The following is a 27,074-nucleotide window of genomic DNA, read 5'->3' as shown; positions in this document are numbered from 1 at the left end:
GAGAGAATTAATTATATATGATATAATTAATTAAATTTTAATTATATATGATACAATTACTATACTGTATTTGATACATTATATAAGTATTTATTTTGAGAGACATTTAAATATTTGAATATGATTTAAATATTAGTTATGTGAATTGGATTCATATAATTAAATTTAATATAAATGAGATTTATATTAAATATCGTTGTTGAGAGAATTAAACCATAGGTTATATTGTATTGGATACGATATTGGACTATAGGTTATATGTTATATTTGATATAATATATAGTTTAATATATATTATATGATAAAGTAGTTATCATATATATATATATATATATATTAAAGTTTATCATTAAACTTATTTTTATTATTTTTATTTTTAATAAATAATAAAAAACTATTTTTAGGGAGGAAGTTATAACTCCCTCCCATTATTCTCTGCACAACGTGCAAGAGTGGAGGAGAGACTTCATTCTTCTTCTTCTTGAAAGACAAAACACATAGGGTTCTATGAAATCTTTTTTTCTCCTTCATCCTCTTCTCTCTCAATCTCCTTTCCCTTTCATAAATCCAAAATAGTCAAAGCCCACTTCTCCTAGATTCTCATCCTCGAAACGTCGATCACTACCTGGGGAGGAAAACATTAAAAAAGTTGAGCTTAAAATTCCCAATGAGTGACTTCTTTTAAATAAATCATATTTTCATAACTTATGATATAAACATGTTTAGAACAAAATATTTACATTCAGATTTCAGGGTTTGGAAATATAAATTTAAAAATATAAAATCATAGCATGGAAAACCTTGGATTAAATCTCATCAACATCTCCTGTAAATTCCTCTATTCCTTTGCCTGAACATGCGGGAGAGCCCTTTTGTTCAATCTCTAATAACCTTAGTTGAGAGAGAGTCCTTTTGCTTGATCTCATCCACGTCAATAACATAGGTCTTACATGCATGTAGAACTGAGTAGGATCCTTCTTACCTTACCACGCCTTCGGTAGAAATGCTCAGGAGTAGGCTTTACATATCAAACATACATGTTAACATCATAAAACAACATACTTATCATGCTTAAAGGAATCATTAAATAGCTCATTCTAATGATAAACATCGCATAAAACTTAATTGGAATGCATAGAAGTTACAAGTAAAAACTGTCTTTAAATCATTATCATGCGTTCATATTCGACTCCTATTACTTAAGACATGCGTTGGAACATAAAAATAAAAGTAACTGTGCATTTGAAATTTATAAGTAAAACACTTAACAAATATTTTGAAAACTAGTCACTCACTATCTTGAGTTACTCCCTCAAAGGGTTGAAGGCCTTCCTTATACGCGTCTGCCCCGTAAGAATAATAAGAGTCTTGATTAATGCCTTAGCTCCCTCTCAAGCTTAACTTACTATTTAAGGTAACACATGCTAAGCCTCAAACCTAGTTCGACGCATCATCTTATTTCCCTTTTTACTCGATGCTTTCTCAGTATTTTGTACTTAATGAATTACAACACTTAACCAAATTTTTACCTTGTAACTAACTTGGTGGGTGGCAGTTTGAACACAATAGGCTCCTAGGCATTAGAACATGACTATCTCGCCTATGCAATGGATGCTTGTTCATAGTTAGCCTCTACTGGTCAATTGCTTTCTTATGCGTAGGTTACAGCCGCCTGCTTGTTCATCCAACCAAAATTCAAAATTTCACTTTCAGCTTGAATAACTTAAATTCCAGATATAATCTCATAAAATTTCCTTCTAAAAACTCATTTCTAAATGTCTTAACTAACTTACCTTAGAATCTCAACCTTTGGTTCTTCCTTACGAGCTTGGAACTTATCAATCATTTTGACTCGTCTGGGTAGCCAAAAATTGTTGAACACATAAACAAATTCCTCAACCTTCAGCTCAATTCCATGGATTTTTTTTTTCCTTTGGCAGCCCTGTTTCAACTCTTTTAATGTTTAGGCTTCAAGTTGGTAGAAGTTCTCATTCCTTAGCTCGAGTAGAATGCTTAAACCAAGAACCTCAAATCAAAGTCTCCTTTTATACTAAGGCTTCATGCTTATAGGGCTTTCTTAAAATGACAACTGGCACACTAACTCATTTACATAGTTTTAAACATGCCATTTAGCCCACTAATTGAATGATGAAGCTGAATGCTTAAATCCTTTATCAATGCTCAGGGTTGTGTCTCATTTTGTCTTTCTTCTCGGTCAACGCACACCCCGACTAACATCACATTCCCTTTCTCATGCATCACTAACCAACGCATATGCTGGCTTTACCCTTAGACACTCGTGCTTAGGCTTATTGCTTATAAACATCTCCATTAACTTCTAATACACCTCAACGTCTACCATACATTCACCTAGGTAGACTTAACTACCCATATACTATCCATCCTAAGCCTTCACTGGCCTCTAAAGGCCCTTGATGCATACCTTTTGTTACCCTTAGCCAATTCCCACTCTTAGGCTCTTAAGCCTACAAACGCTCATGTGTTCCTTACTTTTACGTTTCTGATTCCCTTCTAAGTGTTAGTTTTCATATCTTATCTGAGAGCACAACTTCTAGCACTTAGGAAAATTCCTACTTCTTTTTCAACCTGGCACCACATTTTCGTTCATTTGCCTTAACCTTCCCAAATTTTGTCTAAGCGTTGGCTGTCCTTTGGTTGAGAGCACTCCCTTTCAAGACTTAGAAAATTTTTCTCATCTCTACCTCACACGCATACTATTATAACCTTCATATAATTTTCTCTACTACCAACATTATAACCACATGCTTATAAAAATTTAAACACATAATTAAGATAATTAACACGTAATTAAGGAACTTAAACATGATTAACTAATAAAATAGGTTTAAGGGTTTACATGTACATATATTACTTTGTAAATTAGCAGTTTATACTCCTCAATTTAGGCTAATTTAGAATCTTCCATATCTTTACTTTATGTATATTTACCCATCTCATATAATTTGTAATATACATTTTGAACAATATACCATAAATATCACCACATGGTATTATAGCTTAGGGTTTTATTCTGATCACACTTCATCCACCGCCGCCCTGTTCCTCCTACTGCTACTCTACTATGCTCCATTCTAGTTCCAATCTGATGTACGTGGCCAGTTGACATCTCATCTGGACCTGCCCCCAAAATCCGACGCTTTTACACCTGCTTCCTTGCACCAGTCGATTTAAATCTGTCCGTTCAGCCGTCATCTCAGATCTGTTGCATCTTCATCGACTTTCCTTTGCAGATCCACACAAAGATTTGGCTGCCATGAGGTTCTCTATACGAACGTCAGTCTCTGCTCATCCTTTTCCGTCGATACCAGATCGACTACCATGGATCTCTGTTCGTGTACCAAAATCTCTTCCGTTCTAGTTCGCTTCAGATCTGTTTCGTGAAGTTTGTCTTTCTACTCTAGTTCCATGGGAGATACGTTTTTTGGGTTACATTCACGCACTTCAATTTCATAGTTTTTTTTTTCATTCAGATATGATTTTTTGGGATTTGTGGGTTACATCCGTGAAGCTATCTTCAAATTTGATTTAATTAAATGCAAAATCAACAATTGAATAAGAAAAATTCAACAACATCTAACGATTCATTTACTTGAATCAGTCTAATTGGTCCATTTTTTGGTCGGTCCATTTGGTTGGGTTAAACCATTTTGGTTCAGTTCAATTGGTTTAGTCTGGATTATTAGACTTAAAATTCTTTTATGGAAAATATTTATGACCCTCTCACTGCCACAAATCATAAACTACATGGTCATAAATCTACTTATTGTTCTACAATTAAATGCAGGTATTGTCACAAACATAGCCATATTTTAAACAATTGTCCTACTCGACACCTCGCCACCTGGGTAGATCCACAGACTAAGAGACTTTTCTAATGCTAGTTCATCATCTGTTGCTGTTGTTGCTTCCTTCTCTAATGACCCTTCTCCTCTTAGGTTTCCAATTAATAATGTTATAGACTTATTAGAAAATATAGTTTTCTCAAATTTCTCTACGTTTGCAGCCAAATCAGGTAATTCCAACTTTTTAATTCTGCTTATTGAAACCATATGACCTCTGATATTTCACTAATGTATTCCATCTCCCCTCTTCATTTATGCTGCCAATGGAAATTGCATATCTATTTTTCACATCGGTACTATTGTCAGCTCAATCTTAAATCTTCCAAATACTTATCATGTTCCTAATTTGAATTTTAATCTTGTCTTTGTTGGTCAATTATGTGATATTGGTTTACATGTTTGTTTCTTCCTTAATGGTTGTTGGGTTCAGATCTGCAAACAAGACAAATAGATGGTATGAGGCACAAGATAGGACGATTGCTCGAGCTAACTTCTTTTTAGCTTATTGTTTCTCAATCTATCTCTGCGCTTGTCACTAACTTTGTTATATATATCAATAACACCTCTGTCTTGGTCATGCTTCCTCTAGAAAACTTCGCAAATTAGTTTTTATTGAAAATTTAAATAATGTTTCAAAATTTTCTCCCTTTGACAGTTTAAATTGTAAACTCGCGAAAAAGCCTACTTTATCTTTTTCCCATCCATCTCTTCTTGTTCAAGGGATTGAATCCCAATGCGGAAGCTTTTACCGATTGTGTCTTTGACATTGGATTGGAAAAATCAAAAATTGATTTTACAGAAACAAAGGTTAGGCATACAAATTTCTACAAATAAAATAATACCTTTGAAGATCACTTTCGTCAAGAACGTCGAAGAAATTCCACTGCACAATTCTCCAAGGTCATGAACGAATACCAGTAAAGACTCCAAGCAAGAATACCACCACAAATGAAACCCTGTTTATTCTCAGGGAAAAACGGATTTTTGGACGTGTGGGCTCCAAACCAAATTTTGATAGAGAGAAATTATGCAGAGGGAATGAAAGATGAGAGAAGTCTGAGAGAGATTTTTTTTGCAAATGAAAAGTTACATAATTCTACTTTTCCTAAAAAAAAAAAAACTAAGTTAAGGATGAAGGAGGGAAAGGGAATAACCCCCTCTCACGATCTGCCAAAAATAACTCCCCTTATCATGGGGAGTTATCATATTATTAAATTAATAATAATATTAAATATATATTATATGGTTAGCTATTAAATAAAAAAAATCATATAATCAAATTATAATGCAAATCTCTATAATAACTTATAGTTTTAATATGAATCATAATCACATTAAATTTAAACCTATAGTTTTTATATAAATCTTATTTATATAAATATTTGAATCTTATTCAAATATTTTTCTCTCTCATATATTATATAGTTTTAATTACAAATCGTATTTATAATTAACTATATATTATAATATATCAATATACATTATACATTATATTAATCGTATTAATATAATTAATTACTTAAATTTCCATAAATAGTTTGAACAATTCAAATTATTTCAAAAACAATTATTCCTTGGTTTTATCCATAGTGAGCTAACAAGGGGACCTTATGAACTTACAGATTAGAAGCTCTAATGATATGAGATTAATCAACTAAACTCTTTAATTGGATTAATTAATATTCATTAATTGTCGGTCACTTCACTAAAAATAAAAAATTACACTCTTTGCACTATAGATATATTTCTTTGTTCATTGGATATGACCAATCAACAGTAGGTAGACTATTCACAAATTGCTCGTGACTACAGTTAGGTCAAAATTACCATTTTAACCCTATAGTTACATCTAACTCCGTAAATACCACTGATTCCTCTTATGAACAAACAATTTATAGTCCAACTATAAATTAACCTCTCTCGTGCTAATGAGAAGGTGAGACCTCAATGTTCAAGACCTAGAATCAACTATTAAAAGAGCAATTTATCTAATTTTCCTTTCTACGGGAAGAAGTGAATTCCATCTTGTATAGTTGTGTTCCCAACTCCCTACTTGGAAAAAGCCCCAAAATTGTAGGCATATTGAGTCGATGAAACAGGCCACTGTCACTCATGCAGATAAAAGGTTTGCCCTCCTAGAAAGGAGTTCACAACTCAATCAGAATTAAGGTCAAGTTGCCTATGGTCATCCTAGTGAAAAGTTAGTTTCTTCAAGCAACGGTGTTATATTGAGAAACTAATCATTTCGTGGTCCGGTCTTATATAAACTCTTTATGTAGGATACCTCCACTCACATGTCTCCACATGAACAATATGGATCATATTGTCTGTAACATTTACAACTCATATAACATTTATAAAAAGCACTGTATCTACAGTATTAACAAGATAAGACACCCAACCTTAACCATATAATGCAGACCTTTTAGGTCATTAGTTGAATACGATCCACTCATATGTCTACCACATACTATTCAAGTTTTATTAAACGACCTTGGATCTTAGTTTATTGGATTGAGTTAATGCTATCTAATGTTAAATAAAATACTTCTTATCTTATTAAATAAATAATTTACATTTATAAAATTACAAACTACAAGATGAACGAGATTTAGGACACTAAATCCAACACTTGTGATATACATTTTGGATTAATTCATTCTGATGTTTGGGATCCTACTCCTACTCCCACTGTCAATGTCTATCGATACTTCATCTTATTCATTGATGATTATTCTTGATTTACCTGGATATATTTTCTAAAAAGTCATTATGCCTTATCTCAAGTCTATATTGATTTTGTTGATATGGTTTAAATAAAATTCTCTCGAACCATCAACGTTCTTCGTGCATATAATGCAATGGAGTACAACTGTACAATGATTCAATTCCCCTCTATTTTCTCAGCCAACAAAGCACTCATGTTCAATGCTCATGCCCTCACACCTTTCAACAAAATGGTCAAGTAGAGTGCAAACATCGCCATATTTTGGATTCTGCCTGTGCCCAACTTCTCTTTGCTTCTTATCTTGAGAAGTTTTGGGATGAAGCTGCCCTCACTTCTGTTTAGGTCATCAGTCGTCTTCTTTCATCTGCCCTCCAAAACATCTCTCTTTTTTAACGTCTCTATGGTACTCCTCATTTTCCCACATTAAAGTTTTTAGTTGTGCCTGTTTTGTTCTTTTACATCCACATGAACATACCAAACTTGAACCTCGTGCCCGTTTATGTTGTTTCCTTGGCTATGGAATTGAAATAAAGGTTTTCATTGTTGGGATCCTATCTCTAGACAAATGTGTATTTCCAATCACATTACTTTTTTGGAGAATCGTAAGTTTTTCAGTCTCTTCTCCTTCCATACCTCTCTATTCAGTTCACAAATTTTCTTTACCGACCCAATGCCATTTTTCCTGAACTTGACCCACCCAACCACATTTCTTCTCTCCCAGATCCTCTCCTAGACCCAACATTGGAATCCAATGATACTTCTTCATCTAACCTCGCACCCACCTCTCAGCTTGCTCAATCTGCTCTCCCAACATCAACATTTGTCTTCACTACTGATTTTAAACCTTCATCAGTCATTCTTATTATTCAATCCACCTGGGTAAGTTAACCTCTCCATCAACTTCAAGACTTTCATTGTTTTTTCACTATTCAGTCTTTAGTTGAACTGTCTCCGCTGCTGTTTTCCCACCTATTTTAAGTGGATCTATAAAATAAAAACACGTTTTGATGGCTCTATTGAATGCTCGACTTGTTGCAAAAGGTTATTCTTAGGAATACGACATTGACTATAAAGATACATTTGCTCCAGTAGCTCGAATGACCTCTATTCACTGTCTTTTATCTGTTGCAGTCGCCAAACAATGGCCTCTTTTGCAGATGGAAGTTAAAAATGGATTTCTCAATGGCACTCTATCTAAAGAGGTATATATGAAACCTCCACCTGGCATAACTCCTCCACCTTAGAAAGTATGTCTTTTCCATCGAGCTTTATATAGTCTGAAACAAGCCCACGAGCATAGTTTGTCACATTCAGTTCCACTATCCTTCAACTTGGTTTTACTTCCAATCCCCATCATACAACTTTTTCTACATGTCAGACCCCTCATGATTTTGTTCTTCTCCTTCTCTATGTAGATGATATGATCATTATAGGTGATCATTCTTAGACTTATCTGACATACAAAGCTATTCAGTGAACCACTTTGGGATGAAAGACTTAGGACTACTCAATTAATTCTTTGGCCTTGAGGTCTCATTCTGCTTTGATGGTTACTACTTGTTTCAAGCTAAATGCACTTATGATCTCTTAGCTCGGTCTGACATTACTGACTCGACCACATCATCAACACCACTAGAGTCCGTTTGACTTTATTTGACGGTGTTCCTCTTGAAGATGCCACTCTTTATCAACAACTGGTTGGCAGTCTCATTTACCTTACTTGTGACTCGTCTAGATATTACATATGTTGTTTATTGTTAGTTAATTAATGGCCGCTCCTAGGTCTAAACATTTTATTGCTGTTCTTTGCATTCTCTGAAATGTCAAAGGTACTCTTGGCCATAGACTTCAATTTTCTTCTCAATCATCTTTAATAATATCTGGCTACTCTAATGCTGATTGGGCTGGTGAACCCACTGATCAACGTTCCACGAAAGGTTATTGCTTTTATTTAGGAGATTCTCTCATCTCTTGGTGATGTAAGATCCAACACATAATCTGAATACCGTGCTCTCGCTGATGCTATTTTTGAGTTACTATAGCTTCGCTGGCTCCTTGCTGTTATGAGTATTTCTCAATAGGCTGCTACTCTACTTCATTATGACAATTATAATGCTATCCAGATTTCTCATAATGATGTATTCCATCAATGCACCAAATACATTGAAAATTACTGTCACTTCGCTCGTCACCATCTCTTGAACAACACTCTCCTCCTACAGTCCATCTCTACTGCAGAGCAATTTACTGATATCTTCAGCAAAGTGTTGTCACCTACACCTTTCACCCAGTTGCTTCATAAACTCAAGTTGATCTCTACTTTACCACCTTTAGTTTGAGAGAGGGTGTTACCATACATACATATCTTACTTTGTAAATTAGCAGATTATACTCCTTAATTTAGGTTAATTTAGAATATTCCATATCTTTACTTTGTGTATGTTTACCCATCTCATATACTTTGTAATATACATTTTGAATAATATACTAGAAATTTCACCATAATAAGTTATATATGTTCTTTTTGAGAAATAAAAATTAAACTATAAGTTTAATCTCTAAAATTTGAGTGTATAATTTAAAATTTTTAAATTTTTTTTTTAATAATTAGATATAAATTTCAATTTTATGTCAGTAGAATTCTAACTTTTTATTTTTGTTTATCTGGTAAATCTGTGAATTTTGAAAAATTCAATATCTCACTAACTAATTAAAAAATTTTAAAAGCCTAAAGACAAATATGACACAAATTAAACCCAAAGTTCAAAACCTAAATTTATAATTTAATTAAAATTTTAAAATGTTTTTTTCAAGAAGAAACACGTCCAAAATTTAAAATTAATATTTGTTAACTATTTCTTTATTATCTTTTAAATTAGATCATTCTAAAAATTGAGGAAGAAAAGCAAGTACCAGACACATATGTATGTTTGAAAGTTAGAACAATAAAGAAAATGTAGAAAATAAAATGGAAAATTCAATTTTAATTTCTAAAATTGGTAATTTATATCATAGTCTTTCCATTTTACCAAATAAATCTTTAGACTTAAGCGAGTATGAACAATATGATACCTTCATCTTTATGCATTTTGTTCCACTCACATAAGAAGAGTTTGTGACATGACAAAATATGATCAGACAATTTAGTTAGATGTATAAAGATGATGTAATCTAAAGATGCACTCATGTTTACCTTTCAATTATATCGTATTTATTACCAATTTTAAAAGACTAATATTAGATTAAAGCTTCTCTAAATTCACCGATTTCAACCAAAATAGAGTTGGATAAGTTAAATTTGAATAGACTATTGAAAAATCTTGATTTTTTTTTTTTTTTATAAAAGTATTGTTTTCTCTACAACTTTATAATTTTTTTCCTGAAGAAAATCTTGTAAACTCGAGTACTATATTTATAATTTATTGAATATGAATAGATTTTAGTCTTCGACTTTGTGGTTGGAAGACCATCCCCATGAGTCAATTCAGCCATTCTGTTTTATTTGTTGTGTCCTCCGTTTTTTCAAGTAGATCATATATTTTTTTTTTTTACCATTCCACATATGAAAGCCGATTAAAAGATGTACAAATCTCAGAACTTCAAATTTGAAATAAATAGTACTAACACTTATCCAATTCGATGAAACTAAAAATGGATAAATTCTATCAAATTCAAGAGCAAGGTTTTATTTTATTTTTTAAAACTAAAATGTTATCAACATCCTAATGAAATATTATAAATATGTTTCGAAGGATTAAGAAAATAAAAAATATATAATTTAATGTAATAAAATGAACTACATTTTTTTTTATTCAAAGAGAGTCTCTTTTCTATAGTTGTATTTTTTTTATATCCAAATTAATCAGAATAAAGAAGATCATGTTTGTCCTAATTATTGATTGAATTATGTACCAAATTAATTAAATTATGTTTTCATTAATATTTTTATTTTGAACAGAATGTCTACTCCACCTTGACTTTTCAACGACCAGTTATCTTTATATATTATGACCTTAAATTTTGTCTTTGATTATGTCCAAATCAATTAATAATGGATCATGCATGAGAGTAATATCCAAACAAACCCAATATTCTCTAGAGAATTAACCTTTTTTCTTAAAAAAATATGTTTTTAATACATTTTAGAAAAAGTATTGTCTCTAACAACTTTTCGATTCTTCCGAATTTTGTTTATAAACTTTTAACTAAATTTCAAAAGATACAACCGAGAAGACATCATTCTTCTTTTTTGAAACACATTTGACTGTCTGTTTGGAATTGCTTTTGAAATCCTGAAAAGTTGTTTATAGGAGAATCTTAATTAATCTACCCAAAATCAGTTTAAAAATTGTTCTAACGTACAAAAATCATTAAATGGAGCTTTTTAGATTTTTGCTTTTCTAAAAATTTGGCACCTTCCCTTATTCATCTCAAATTTTCATTTTATTAATTATTTTTCTCACATGTATTCCAAATTTTAATTGGTTTAAATTCTTATAACAATTATTTTTAAAAAATATTTCATAATTTTTTTAATTAAATAAAAATGGTGCAATTCAAATCATATATTTTTTCAAATAATTACATAATTAAATTACACTAATTTAGTATCAATTTACCAAAATTTTGTCTAATTTAAAATTAAAATTATCAACCGCTCATTTTTCTAGAAGCACATCTACCGACAATTATTTTAAAAGCGACAGAATTTCAAATAAAACTAAAATGTTGATGAATTGTTTTTTTTATCAATATAAAAACTATGGAAAGACTTCTTGAAAATATTTGAAGTTATATCAACAATTTGGTTCTTAGTCTTAATTTGATCTCTAATTAAATATTTTAAGTACATATGTACTAAACTAATTTCTTTCCCAATCAAATGGGTACCCACCATGTTTAAAAGAAAAGAATTAAATTAAAACCAATTAAAGGGTTGAGTATAATTTTTTCCCCTTGAAATTGAATTAAATTCATTGTATGGTGGAATAGTAGGAATATAATTAAACACTGCACTTTAATTAGTGAGAGTACACAAATATACTCTTTTGTTATTTTCTAATCTTTTTTTCCAAATTTCCCACCATAGAAATTGACATGGACAGCTATCCCCATTCTAACCACCTACACACACCAAAGAAAAAGAAGGAAGAAGAAGCCAAAAAGAAAAATTCTTGGTTCATTTAAGCCTTTCATTTACCCTTTTTACCATAGAGGGTCAAAAATTAAAGTGTTTTGAGGGCAACATCTTGGGCTATATAAAGAGTGGAAAGTGAAGCAACTAAAATCCAAGATTTTGGGTTGTTGTCCATATCCAAGTTATTCACTTGAAAAGTTTGATTTTGGAACTTTAAAAGAGATGATGAAAAGGTTGGAGGAGGAAGAGTTGCATAGATCACAAGTTAATGGCGGCGGCAGCGGCCACGGTGGCCGCGGCGATGATGAAAAATGGGTTGCTGATTCTTCAGTTGATTACAAAGGGAGAGTTCCTCTTAGAGCTTCTACTGGTGCTTGGAAAGCCTCTCTCTTCATCATCGGTAAGGGAATATTATTAATCATCCCCTTTTATTCTGTACTTGTTACCTTTTTTTTCCCTCAACTTTACTTTTCTATCGTCTCCGTTGTCGTATTATCTATCACTAAATTTTTGACATGTGTTTTATTTTATTTTGAAAAAATTGTCCTTTCTTAATGGCCAACAACAAGATATTTTTACTAATTAGACTGTAAAAGAGATTATTGTCCTCTTCATATATAGAAAAATGAATTTTTTTCACTCTCATCTTTACTTATACTTTAAAGACTTTAAAGTGTTCTTTCACTCAAATTTTACTTTAAATGATGAAAAGAGATTGAAATAATTAAAAAAGATGTTGAAGTATTGAAGAGTTAGCGTTTTCTTTAGCTAGAAACTCGAATCTTAGATCTTTTGGTCGATGTACGTATTTTATATAAAAGTTAAACTAGCTATCAAAATAAGAGTGAGTTAACTTAGATTTTTGGTATTATTTCAATGCTTTCTTTATCATATACAATATTCAAAATCTAAATTTTGTTTAAAATGATGGAAAGAAAAAGATTTTTTTTTCTAATTGAATTATGTTTATTTTGACTTAGAAACAAAGAAGTAAATACAAATGTAATAGAAAAAAATACAAAATAATCTCTCCCCAAACTACGTGTAGGAATAATTTTATTTAATCTGAATTTGTTTTAATTGCTATTTTTATTATTTAAAAAACAAAAAAAAAAATACTAATTTGTTGATTTTTAATAATCTACTCATTTAAAAATCTTATATTTAGTTTTAGAAAATAAATAGTTTCCCAAATTTTAAATAGATATTTATAAAAATTAGGGAAACCAAATTAAATAAAGTTTTTTAACTATTGGAACAAAACCTCAAAAAAGAGTAAAAAAAAGAAAAGAAGAACAAGGGGAAAGACAGCATATGTTGTTTAAGATAATGGTCAATAAAAGATATCTTTTTGTAAGACAACTCAATTGATCACTCTCAAGCTAGTCCCACTCCCACCACTTCCACATATCTTTCTTTGTAAGCAGTGGAAGAATTATTATTTATTAAAAACAATTTTTAAAATGAGTTAATTTATTTACGAATATAATAAAATATCATTATCTAACCGTTTAATAATGAAAGTCACGATAATTTGCTAGAAAATATTTTCAGTAATTTTAGGATTTAAAATAATTAAGAAAAATAAATTATATGATAAATAGTTATTAAAAAAAATTGAACTGGAAAAATGCAGCGATTGAGTTCGGTGAGAGGCTGAGTTATTTTGGGATCGCGACAAGTTTGATTATTTACCTAACGAAAGTGCTTCATGAAGAGCTGAAGACGGCGGCGAGAAGCGTTAATTACTGGACGGGCGTCACCACTTTGATGCCTCTCCTCGGCGGTTTTCTCGCCGATGCTTACTTCGGCCGCTACACCACCGTTCTCCTATCTTCTATTCTCTACGTTTTGGTTAGATTTTCTTTTTCCTTCTATACCTCATTTTATTACTTTGTTTCTTCTGTAAATTTAATTTTTGTTTACTTTTACAAAAAATTGGGTTAAACCCTACCTTTTTATCCATCAATTTTCGTTGAAAATAACAACTTAGTTTATATATTTTTAAATTTATAACAATTTAATCAATCTTAAATTTTAATGTATTAATTGTCCACTTACTATACACTTTGTATTGATTTTATCTCTATAGTAAGCAATACTATTAACATTATTTAATAAAATTTCGTATATTATATTGATAAATTAATTAAGGGTTAAGTTTATAAAGCTTAGATTGTTACAAAATCAAAATCGACAATTCATTTTGATGAGATTTTTCATAATAGTAACTAAAATTGAGATAAATTTGAAAGTAGAGAAACTAAATTGTTACAAATTTAAAAATATTGAAACTAAATTGTTACAAGTTTGAATGTATATAAAGATTAAATTATTACATGGAATAAAATATTACTTTTATAAAAGTTTATGACCCAAAATTGATTTTAAATCATGTACAACTCAATTTTTAAGTCATGGTTTTCGACGAATACTATAGTTCCATTGGTCAAAATATACTTTTCGATCTATAACTTGGAGTTTTGGATGTTTTGTTTTTAATTTTACTCAACTTTATATTGTAGTTTGTTTTCATTCATGTTTGATGCTTTTAACCAAATTCGTCGTAGTTTCATTGGTCAAAATATACTTTTCGATCCATATATGTTTGGTTAAAATATTATTTTTTTTAATGAAAATTTTCGTATATAATATAATAGATTAAAATATGTATATCCTCAAATAAGAGGGAAGAGATTTATTGTTTTTCTTTTTTAAGAAAAGAAAAGGAATAGATTTTATTGTTGAACTAAACAAAGATGCTATTCCATAATTGCAGTGTCATTTAAATAATGCATACATATGCCAGTGAGTGGGAGCTGACTTTTTAATTTGGTCTACTTTTCATATCCATTGCATTTAATTAAAAATAATAGTTTTGGGCCATTAAATTAAAATAAACTACATTAATAAGTCTTTGGTGTATAAATAAAAATTATATTTGAAAAGAGAATATATTATAAATACACCATTATATAATTGTAGTCAAAAGTCATATATATATAGTTTAAACTTTTAAATTTGTTCTAGGACAACAATAATTATAACAATAATGACTATTTTAATCATAATTCAATTGGTTAAACTGTATATCATATTATATTTTGTTTGAGTTAAGAATGAAAATATTAATAACAAAAGATTATGAGAAGTTAAAAGAGATACAACCAAATAAGCATTCAAAAACTATTTTCTCCCAACATAAATATCAAGTTTAATTTAATGAAATCTTTTGTTTATAGTTTTTTGTCTTGAAATTTATATTTGTTTCTTTCAAATTTTTCTGAGTATAGTTTTTATACTTCTTATAATAATTAATTAAATGTTTAATTAAATTTTAAAAATAAAAATATGTTTTTTAAAACTCTTGTTATTTTTAAATTTTAATTTGATTTCTGAAAATAATTAATAAAAAATGAACAATTACAAAATCAAATAATTACGAAATGGAGTTTAAATAATGAAACTTGATGTTTGGTTTCTTGACCCAGGGTTTGATTCTCTTGACCATGTCCGCAATTGTTCCAAGTTTCAAAGCATGTGAAAGTAATGATAATGTGTGTCCAGAACCAAGAAAGATCCATGAGATCATCTTCTTCCTCGCTATTTATTTAATTTCTATAGGAACCGGTGGCCACAAGCCATCTCTTGAGAGTTTTGGAGCCGACCAATTCGACGATGATCACTCCGAAGAACGGAAGAAAAAAATGTCTTACTTTAATTGGTGGAATTTCGGTCTCTGCTCTGGCCTCTTGTTTGGTGTAACCATCATTGTTTACATACAAGATCATGTTGGCTGGGGAGTTGCAGATGTAATTCTCACGGCAGTGATGGCAATTTCTGTCATTATTTTCATCATCGGTCGTCCATTTTATCGTTATCGACAACCGTCAGGAAGCCCTTTGACACCATTGTTACAGGTTCTTGTGGCGGCGATTCGAAAGAGAAAGCTTCCACACCCTTCCAGTCCTTCTTTGTTGCATGAATTTTCTAAGACGGCAAATAATGCACATGGAAGGTTCTTGTGCCACACCCAAAAACTCAAGTAAGCAATAAAAACCAACAATATATAAAACTTTAGATTTTGCGCCCAACGTCCTATTTATTCCAAATTTAGGTTATGTATATTTCTCTCATTGTTATTTTAAACCTACAATTTTCAATTGATTAATTGAAAATAAATTTATATTGTCAAACGAGTTAATGAAAAATAACTTTTTTTTTTTCCAAAAATACACGAAAAGATAAAAAGAAATTGGAAAGAATTGAAAAATTAACCAAAAAAAAAAAAAAAAACAAAAACAAAACAAAAAGCAAAAATAAAAATAAAAAAGTTGGACGAAGAGACAAAGACTAGTGCAAAAACGGGTGTAACCGAATTAGCACTCAAATTTTGCTCAAAATTTAGTAAAATTGAATATATATTAACATACTTCAATGACATAAATTTTTTTTGAATTAGTACAACAAATAGGCGATAGATAATCGAACTTTCAACTTAAAAAAAAAAAAATTATAAAATTATACTTATCGTAAAGCAATGAAAATTTTAAATTGAAAACATCTTTTAAGAAACATTAGTAAAAAAGAAAAAAAAAATCTTAAATATTGGGAAATAATAAAAATTGTTGTCTGGGTTATTAGATTTCTAGACAAGGCGGCGGTTTACGAAGACAACGGAGCTCCGGTGGAGAAGCAAAGTCCATGGCGGCTAACGACGGTGACGAAGGTGGAAGAAATGAAGCTAATATTGAACATGATACCCATTTGGTTATCCACTCTGCCGTTCGGAGTCACCATAGCCCAAACCTCTACTTTCTTCATAAAGCAAGCCGCCAATTTGAACAGGAAGATCGGCGACGGCTTGATTCTCCCGCCGACCACCATTTTCTGTCTGGCCGCCATCGGAATGATCGTGTCTATCACCATTTATGATAAGGTGTTGGTGCCTATGCTCCGACGAACCACCGGCAACGAGAGAGGCATAAATATCCTTCAAAGAATTGGCATTGGAATGCTCTTCGTCATTGCTACAATGATCATTGCAGCCTTGGTTGAGAACAAGAGACTAAAGGTACTCTCAATTTCATAATCATTTCATTTTTTTTTTAATTAAGATTAAATATTAGTTTTTGTTATTTTTTTTACTGGGATGTTTTCAAAATTTAACTAGATTTTGAAAATTAAAAACAAAACAAAATGTCTTGTTTTATAATCCTTAAATTTTTTTCTTGATTTAAAAAAATAATATTCGTTTTCTCATAATTTTCCTACAATAATTTTTATCTTTCTCTAAGGTTTTGATCAAAATATTATGTCTCAAATGTGTTGGGAATATCAATACGAGTGGAATTTTATAAGATTATATAAATTACAAAGTTTATAAAATTACTTTTAACTTGGTAAATAAACATTTTGCACTTTTAAAATAAGTTAAAATATATTACACATTTTGTTATTTTTTTTTATTATGTTTTTATCAATTATTTTCCCATCAAATCATCCTTATATTGTTGTCAAATCCATAAACATATAAAAATATTTGTGAAAATGTTGACATGTTGACATAAATTTAATCGCATTTTTTCTTCATATAATAGTTGACTTAATCAACATTTCAAAAACCAAAAATCAAGGTTCATTTTAAAAAATAATCAAAACTAGACAAAGATTTTCTAAACATGATTAGAAAAGAAAACAAAACAAAGAACCTCATAGGTGAAACTAGTGCTTTATAAGCTTCAATTTATAACATTGATTTCCACTTAGTTTGATCTATATATTAGCTTAAGTTTTTTTGTCATTCAATGACTTAATAAGGTGTAGATCCCATAAAATTCAAACAGGTATTTAATTTAAAAAACATGAGATAAACCTCATTCTATCAAATAGTGTCTAGTTATTTGTTCTTAAAAAAAGTCTTTAATTTGAATTATTAAGTTGTATTGAAGTCTCGTAATTTTTAAAAGCTATAATAAATTTTAAATTTTAATTTTGTGTCCAACATAAGAGATTATGCTACAAAACTCTTAAAATTATTTTGAAATTAGTTCATTATATTATTAACGTAAACCTAACTCAATTATATTTTATATTGTTAAACTCAACATAAAGAAAAAATCAGATCGACTTTAAAAATATCGTACAAGTATTTGATCTTATGAAATTAATGTTTTAGAGGGTGTCATAATTTAGAGAGAACTATTAAAAGAATGAGGAGTAATTATTAGACATAGTGAGAACCAAATTTGAAATAATTAAACAAAAAAATCGTAACAATTGCAATATTTTAACTAATTTGTTGAACCAGGTGGTGGCCGAAAATCCAAAAACAGGGTCCCAAACAATGTCGGTATTCTGGTTAGCTCCACAATTTCTAATCATCGGATTCGGCGACGGCTTCACCATCGTCGGCCTCCAAGAATACTTTTACGATCAAGTTCCCGATTCTATGAGAAGCCTCGGCATCGCATTTTACCTTAGCGTAATAGGCGCCGGAAGTTTTCTCAGCAGCTTTCTCATTACGGTGGTCGACAAAATTACCTGCCGGACCGGTAATACCAGCTGGTTCGGCAAGAACCTCAACACTAGCCGCCTCGACAAGTTCTACTGGCTCTTGGCCGCCGTCTCCGCCGCCAATCTCTGCGTCTATGTCTTCATTGCTCGCCGCTACTCTTACAAGAACGTGCAGCGGCGCGTGGCTGTCGCCGATTGCTACGAAGGTGAAGCGCGTGATAATGGGGACTCTGTGGTTTAGTCACTAATTGGGGGAAATTAATGGACATCTTAGTTTATGGTTTTGAGGGGTAACATGGTAATTATGTATTTAACAAAAATGAACTTGCTTATCTAAATATGTGTAACCATTTTTATTAGTAATATGAGAGCCAATCATCATCTATCATCTATGTAGACTTGATTATGAAAATAGATTATGTTTTCATCCTTTACAGATTATATTTTGTGTAACTTTGTAGATTAGGTTCACAAAGGTTTCTATTATTTTTATTTTCAAATTACATGCGATATAAATAGAAAGGTGTTTAGTTTGAATATTAAGTCGTCATAAAATATGTTGAACAAAAAAAAAAAAAAAGTTGTAAAAAGATTAAGGAAATAGTTATTTCAATTTAATTATTATTTTATATGTTGATGATTCAATTCTTACCTTTTAACTCCAAACGAAAAAAAACAAAGGAAAATTTTTTCTAAATGTTGTGAATTTGAGGAGCAATAATAATATATAATAAAATAAATAAATAACAAAGAATGAATTTCTCCACTTCCTCCAATTTTTTGGATTGATTACCAATATGTGTCTTTCAAACCCATCAAATGCCACTATTTAGAGGCAATTTGGTAAGTAGGGGGTGGATTACATGGACTGTTGAGACACATGGACAACACATGGGGTAATGGATAAGTGCCATATGGCCAATGAACACTAATAATAGGCATCTACATTATACCTAATTTGACATATTTATAATACTTCCCCTTAGATGCCTATTATATATGAAAGTCTCGTTAAAACATTACTAGGAAAAAAATCAAAGTGAAGGAAAAAGAATACATATTTCATATAATCTCATGCTCTTAAAAAGTATATTTACTCCCCTCTCATGGAAACATTATTTGAGATCTCTGAGTTGCCGCATTTCAATGTTGTGCACTAGTTTTCAAAAGTTGCGGTACGTAATGCCTTTGTAAATAAGTCTGCCAGGTTATCTTTCGAACAAATTTGTTGTACAATGATGTCACTATTTTCTTCAAGATCGTGAGTGTAAAAAAGCTTCGGTGAAATATGTTTTGTTCTATCTCATTTAATATATCCTCCATTGATTTGGGATATGCATGTTGAGTTGTCTTTATATAATATTGTTGGAAGATTTTTACTAGAAGATAAACAACATATTCCACGAATATATTGAGTCATTGATCTTAGCTATACACATTCTCGACTAGCCTCGTGAATTGCAATAATTTCAACATGATTTGAGGAAGTGGTTATTATGGTCTGTTTCACCGATTGCCATGATATAGCAGTTCCTTCACATGTAAACAAATAACCTGTTTGAGATCTAATTTTGTGTGGATCAGATAAATATCTTGAATCTGCATAACCAACTAGATTAAAAATTGATTTATTTGAATAAAACCAACCCATGTCGATTGTTCTTTGGAGTTAACAAAGTATATGCTTAATTCCGTTCCAATGTCTTTTTATTAGAGAAGAACTATATTTTCTAATAAATTTACTAAAAATGCAATATCTGATCTTGTATTATTAGCAAGATACATAAGTGCACTAATTGTACTAAGATATGGTACTTCAGAACGAAGAAATTCTTCATTATCATCTCAAGGTCGAACTATAACTTTCTTCACGTCTAGTGAACGAACTTCCATTAGAATGTTTAATAAATGTGCTTTGTTCATATAAAATATTTTCAAAACTTTTCCTGTATAAGTTGACTGATGAACAAATATACCATATGCTAAATGCTCAATTTACAAGCCAAGGCAAAATTTTGTTTTTTTTTAGATCTTTCATCTTAAATTCTTTCTTAAGATATTCTATTACTTTTGAAAGCTCTTCAAGAGTCTCAATTATATTTAAGTCATCAACATATCCTGATTGTGATTTCTTTATAAAAAGATATGGACATATTAGATTTTTTTGGTATTTTTCTTTCAACAAATATCCACTCAGGCGACATTCGTCCTGATTGTTTCAATCCATATAGCGATCTCTGTAATTTTATTGAATACAATTCCAATAATTTAATTTATATATTTCAAGTACCTTAAATCCTTATGGGATTCTCATATAAATATCATTATCAAAAGATCCATAAAAATATATTGTGACTATATCCATAAGATGCATATCCAGACTTTCATACACAGTCAATCCAATTAAATATCTTAGTGTAATTGCATCCACCACCGGAGAATATGTCTCCTCATAATCAATACTAGATCTTTGTGAAAAACCTTGTGCAACTAATCTTGCTTTATATCTTGTGACCTCATTATTTTCATTTCTTTTTCTCACAAATAACCCTTTGTATCCCACAGGTTTGACACCTTCTGGTGCTCGGACTACTGTTCCAAAACTTGACGTTTTGAAAGTGACTTTAATTTTGCCTCGATTGCTTCTTTCTACTAAAGCCAATCTTTTCTATGTCGACATTCTTGAATAGATTTTGGTTCAGAATCCTCATTTTCAAATATAATGTCAAGAGCAAATTATATACAAAAATTTTGTCAATAACTACATGAGTTCGATTCCATCTTTTTCTAGTCATGACATAGTTTATTAAAATCTTATTATTATCTTTATATATTCCACCTTCCTCATTAGTCATGTCATGAATTTCTTTATGGGTATTTACATCCTTAACCAAGTATTTCTGACAATTAATTATTTTTCTTTTTCGAGGATTTTTATTTTTGGGACCCACTGGCCTACCATGCTTCTGATATGTTCCAGACTCATTAGTGACAACTTGCTGTGTTGGGATATCAATTTACTACGTTGGGTTTTATGCCCTAACTCGTAGATATAGAATGTAATTAAATGTCATTAATAAATAGTTATTAACGTTTTTATCAATAAGTGTTATTGATGTTTTATTTAGTTTTGTCTTATTAACCCTAAAATCTAATAAACTAACATCCTAGACTGTCTTATGAGTCTTGAATTGTATGTAGAGACATATAGGGATCAATGTTCAAGATACAGCCTAAAGGGTCTATAGCATAGGGATAAGGTTGTGTACCTTATCCTGGTAATACTATAGATACGACCCACTTTGTATTTGATACAAATGCAGTGATCCAACGCGTTTGTGTAGAAGACACGTGAGTGGGGGTATCTTGTGCAATGAGTTTGCACAAGACTGGACCGATAAATAGTAATCACTAGATGTAACTCCATTGACTAGTTAGGTTTCTATTTTAATAGGATGACTTAGGCAACTTAGTCTTACTCCTGAATATATTATGAACTCCTGTTCCCGAGGGATAGTCCTTTGATTTGTATAGGTGAGAGTGGCCAGTTCGCCGACTCAATATGGCTACCATTTTAGGGATAATACCGAGTGGGTAGCTGAGAACATAATCATACAAGATGGATTTCACTCTTTTCCGATTTCAGGATAAGTAGATGAGTGTTTCCTTAAGTAATATCTCTGGGACTTGAACAAAGGGTCCTACCCTCTCACTAGCCTAAGAGGGATTTATGTTTAATGGTTGGACCATAAACAGGTTGTTCATTAGAGGAGCACTTGTACTTGAAGATGTAGAGGTAACTTAGGGGTAAAATGGTAATTTGACCCAGCTGGTGTTACAAACACTCATGAAGGACTAACTTGCTGTTATTGGTCTATATCCGTGGATAGAAATATATATGTAATGAGAAGAGTGTATCTGTAGGTCTTTAGTGGCATGTACTCACAGTTAATGAATATTGATTAATTTGGTTAATGAGTTTAGCCAATTAATCTCACATCGTTAGAACTTCTAATCTACAGATCCATTAGGTCCCCTTGCTAACTTTTAAAGGGTATTGAGGTAATTTGTCATTAAATTGAATTTGAAATGTTCCAATTCATAATTATGAATTTTTTAATATATGCTCAACATTTTAATAAGTTTAATTTTAGACTTTATTATTAATTTTGGATATGATTCAAAATTAATAAATAAAAGAATGAAATATTTCAAAGGAGTTCAAATATTAATTTAATATGAATAAGACTCATATTGAAAACTATAGGTGCATTGGTTGCACAATAAAACTATAGGTTAAATGAGAGAAATATTTTTGAATAGGATTCAAATGGGAAATTAATATTTAATTGGATGAATAATTAATTGAAGAATCAACTAATTATTTAATTAAATTAAATTTAATTAAATTTTGAATCTAATTAAATTGATTAAATCATAACTATAGGTTAAATTCAATATACATTAGATACACATTAAAACTATAGGTTATGTGAGAGGAAATCATTCAAATATAATTTAAATGATCATTTAATTAAATATGATTTAATTAATAAATTTAATTTAATTTAATATTCCATTTTAGGGAAGTTACGAGAAAACGTAGGATCAATCCCACGTTTTTCTCTCCCTCTCTCATCGTCCCTTCTCTAACAAGAGGGTCTTGTTTTGCAGGAAAAAAAAAGCTCTCAAGGTTTCTGTTTGTGTTTTCTTCTTCCTAAGAAAAGAAAGAAAAATCGCTATGTGATATTCCCAAATCCCAAAAGAGAGAATCCCACAATTCTCCATAGCCTCAATTCCATGCAAGAATAGGAGGTTTCCAAGTGGTGGTGCACAATTCCAATTCAATAAAGAAATTCTATCGAATTTTCAAAAGGTTTGCAAGGTAAAGTTGTATACTTAGTCTTTTTGGGAATTCCATGCTTATTCGATAGTACATTTTATTGCAATGAAAAATTGTTTTGTTTTAAATGCCAATTTGGCTTTTGCAATAATTGAATGTTTTCTGTAATATTTGACCTTAGGTTTACAATTTTGACATGATCAATGTAAATGTCCAGTGTCTTTTGGGCATTATTGTTGTAAATTGTTCCTTTGTAAGTCCAAGTCTAGAATTAGGGTTTGTGTCAACGAAGATCGAGACCAATTTTGCCAAAAATCAATATTCTGCCAACATTCTGAATCTTCGCATAATTATGAAGAGAATTAGGGTTAGCAAAGTGGGTCCGGTTCGACTGCGGTTCAGTTGGTGGTCCGATTTCGTTAGGTTGGCTTGGTTTGCAGGTTGGTGATCTAGTTTAAGCTGGTTCAGGTTGGTCTAGTTTGATTCAGAGTGGCATAAGAAATTTTAGGATAATATTAGCTAGATTAGTGTAATTTACTGCTTTATTTTATCCTAGGGGTCAAAATTGCAGGTTCATTTGCTATTTAAATGCTTTATCGATGTCATTTAAATAAATCCCACCGTAGATTAAGCATGTTCATGCATTTTGTATATTATTAGTGTTATAATTATGGTATAAAATGCATTATTTATAATTTCAAGATTTATTTAATATATGTGATATGTTAAATATATGATATTGGAGAAGCATATTACATGACATTAATTAGTAAATATAATTAGTTAATGATGCGTGGAAAATGGAGAATAAATATGCGTGCTTCTTATGATATTCGTTGATCTCCATGTGTCGATGGTCATGCGTTGGATTGAGAAATATGCAATATGCGTTTAAGAATATATACGACGACCATGCGTTCCTTCTTGTTCTCTCGCCAAGTATAACGAGATCACAAGTTTCTCGGGGAGATCTGAGGTCGAACTCAGGGACTTGTAACTAAATGTTACGAAGTAATGTGTCTGCAGTGATGAATAAAAGAATAATGAAGTTAAAGAACTATGCGCTACTCCTACTTCCAACTAAACAGATTAAGCAATGAAAGTATGACTATGAGAGTTGGTAGAGACGCGACAACTGTTAACGTAGTCAAGGTCAACATACGTATCAGCAAGGATGGTGGAGTGGATAACTTCACCACATCATTAAGCTTGATCGCAAGGGTAACCCCACCCAGCACAAGTTATGGGATCATGCTACACACAAATATACGCACATGATGCATATGCAAAAATGTCGATAGAACTTATTTCTAAGTTTCTCTTCTTGCTTATGTGCACATAAGACAAGATGACCGTATACCACCATATCCTATTTCTAGAGCGCATGCGCTGTATAAATAGCAGATAGAACTTATGTCTAAGTTTCTACTTCTTGCTTATGTGATTCTAATTCGACTCTCTCAAGCCTAGATTCTAATCTAACCTTCTCAAGCCTAGATTCTATCTTTAGATTACTCTCTCAAGTATGTCCAAAGGGTGAATGAGGCATTCATAAGACAAAATGATCACATAAAGCATGGTTGACATAAGATTATTCCTATCTCTAGGAACACTGCTTACTTTACTTAATGCGTTCCATTACTACTTACCCTCTCGGGCAGTTAGTTACTGCTGATCAGCTCATAGACAAGCATTGCTACAGCCTCACACTAAGCAAAGAGGATTTATTCACTATACTTGCACAACGCACACCTCTCGGTGGGTTGCTACATGCTTCATATGTCTATGTTGTATGATTAAGTATGCGATACTCTTTCAATCTTACTTAGTTTGTTGCAATGAAAGTAAGGGATGATAAAAAAGAAATTAATGAAGATGGAGGCGAAGGAAATAAAGAGATGCATTGATTACAAAATGTATTAATGTCTTAAGCCAAAATGTAATACAATCTAGAGATAAGAAGAGAAGTGGAGGACTAGATGTAGGTAATCTCTTGCTTCCATCAGATATGTGTCAAGGCTACCAGTAGTGCCATGGATGGGCAGTGAAGTAGTCTTTCTCGAAATCTATCTCCGATAAAGCTTCGGTCGTCACTCGAATTGGGTGAAGGAATGAAGAACTCTCAAATAATGTCTTCTCACGCTCTTATCTGTGATCACAAGGATCTTCCTTCAGGCAGAAGCTCAGATGCCGTGAATTTGGACTCTAAGGCTCTATTTATAGAGCTCAATCGCCGACAGCATTGATAGTCCCACTCTGAGTCTCTGCCACTAATGGCGCGATGGACCTGCTCTGAATCTCTGTTACTAAAGGCGTGGTAGGTGAAATGTCAACATCATCTTTTTGATACTCTCAAGATATGCGTTCATGCTTAGTTTCCGAAGTACCATCACATTCCACCACCCTTGCAATCACCCGTCTGTCATGGTTATTACTCTGTAGCCGCAATCTTTATGCGATGGACGCATGCGATTGTTAGCCGCAACATCCATGCGATGAACGTATGCGATCACCCTTGCCATGGTTTGGGATTTACCGCATGCGATCGGTTCCTGCGATAGCTACAAAAATAGACATTTTGATGCATACTAATGCATAATATTAGGTTAGCCGAGATTCTCAATGCTGATCGACGCAAGCTCACTTTTCACGTGAATTCTTAGTATAATCACCGCATATTCTACTTGTTAGCCCTCATAATTCTAAAATGGTATATAAGATATATAATTTTTACACTCTTAAATCCTTAAGTGTTCATACCGTGAGATTGATGCTCGGCTTCGTGTGGCCCTGGGCATGGCTTCCTTTGAAAAGTATTTTCATGGGTCAATATCAAGGTGAATAGGGAAAATTTTCAGAGTAAGTGGTAGAAAGTTATGTGTCAATGTATCCTATGGTCTCCTTAATTAGGTTGCATCAATTCTTATGATCCGTTTGCATGTTGTCCTAGAGCGAGCACCCTTTGGAGGGCCTGATCATAGGTTTTAGAATAACGCAAACTCCGGAAATGGATAGGATTTCTTAGCTTAATTTTCAACAGTTATCTTTCCTAACGGTAGCCTGTTGAAATGTACCTCTGAAATTCGAAAATGAAAGGGTCATACTTACAGGATGAATTAAATAAGTTAATAAATCCTTGATCAAATTAACGGTAGCTAAGAGCTATAGAAATAAAAGTTATTCTGGAATTAGTAATTAGCCGAGAGAGTCTCCATTTAGGGGAGGGATAGCTGATCACCCTTCGGTGGCTGTTGTCCTAAATCTCTGAAGTATCATTGCAAAATTAAATCAATAGTTTATTCAGGGTTCTAGGATTGCCTGGTTTTGCTAAATTGATTGGATGTTTTGTGTGATGGGCTAAGGCAAAGATAATTAAAATGATCGTTTTTTTGTTTGTTTTTAATCATGTCTTCCTCAATTATCGCATTACTTAAAAACGATAAATTAACTGGCGAAAATTATGCCACGTAGAAATTTAACTTGAATACGATTCTTTTTATCGATGATCTGTGATTTTTCTTAACTGAGGTGGTTTACTAATGGAAAATGCTGACATATCCCACTTTCCATTAAATTTCTAATATTAATTTATGAAATTGAATAAATTAAATATAAAAACTTATTTTAAAAACTGAATTTCAAATTCATTTTTAATTAAATAAATTTTATCATTTTGAATTTCATAATTTCAAAATTTAATTAACCAATTTCATAATTTTGACTTTCATAAATTCAAAATTTAATAAATTAATTTGGATAATTAATTAAACCAATTTAACTAATTTAATTTAATATCAATTTAACCAGTCCTATCCATATCCTTATAGACGTTATTAGCTATATACTAAAATTTGATAATCTTTTATGTCTCTACATAAAGTTTAAGTATTCATGTTATAGTCATGGGTTAGTTTATTGGATTTAGGAATAAATGCAATTAACACTTTTATTGAAAGAAATCTCAAT

The 27,074-nt window shown here is 31.3% G+C and overlaps 1 protein-coding gene and 1 long non-coding RNA gene across 2 annotated transcripts; one reads left to right on the top strand and one right to left on the bottom strand.

The window, feature by feature from the left end:
* Positions 1-502: 502 nt before the first annotated feature.
* LOC150037325 (uncharacterized) lies at positions 503-5,023 on the bottom strand. Its single transcript, XR_016528656.1, has 3 exons — positions 4,727-5,023; positions 801-1,018; positions 503-625 (listed from the first exon to the last, which is right to left on the bottom strand). It is a non-coding gene; the product is annotated as an uncharacterized LOC150037325 (long non-coding RNA).
* A 6,662-nt stretch (positions 5,024-11,685) lies between these two features.
* LOC120072923 (protein NRT1/ PTR FAMILY 5.6-like) lies at positions 11,686-18,706 on the top strand. Its single transcript, XM_039025461.2, has 5 exons — positions 11,686-12,149; positions 13,386-13,603; positions 15,241-15,794; positions 16,394-16,823; positions 18,060-18,706. Exons 1-5 carry the CDS (start codon positions 11,972-11,974, stop codon positions 18,504-18,506), a joined length of 1,827 nt encoding a protein of 608 aa, XP_038881389.1. The 5' UTR covers positions 11,686-11,971; the 3' UTR covers positions 18,507-18,706.
* Positions 18,707-27,074: the final 8,368 nt, after the last annotated feature.

This window comes from Benincasa hispida, chromosome 3 (genome assembly GCF_027475165.1).
Source record: "Benincasa hispida cultivar pf3 chromosome 3, pf3_genome.v1.1, whole genome shotgun sequence".
NCBI classification, from domain to species: Eukaryota; Viridiplantae; Streptophyta; class Magnoliopsida; order Cucurbitales; family Cucurbitaceae; genus Benincasa; species Benincasa hispida.
This window is presented reverse-complemented; position numbering and strand designations above follow the sequence as displayed.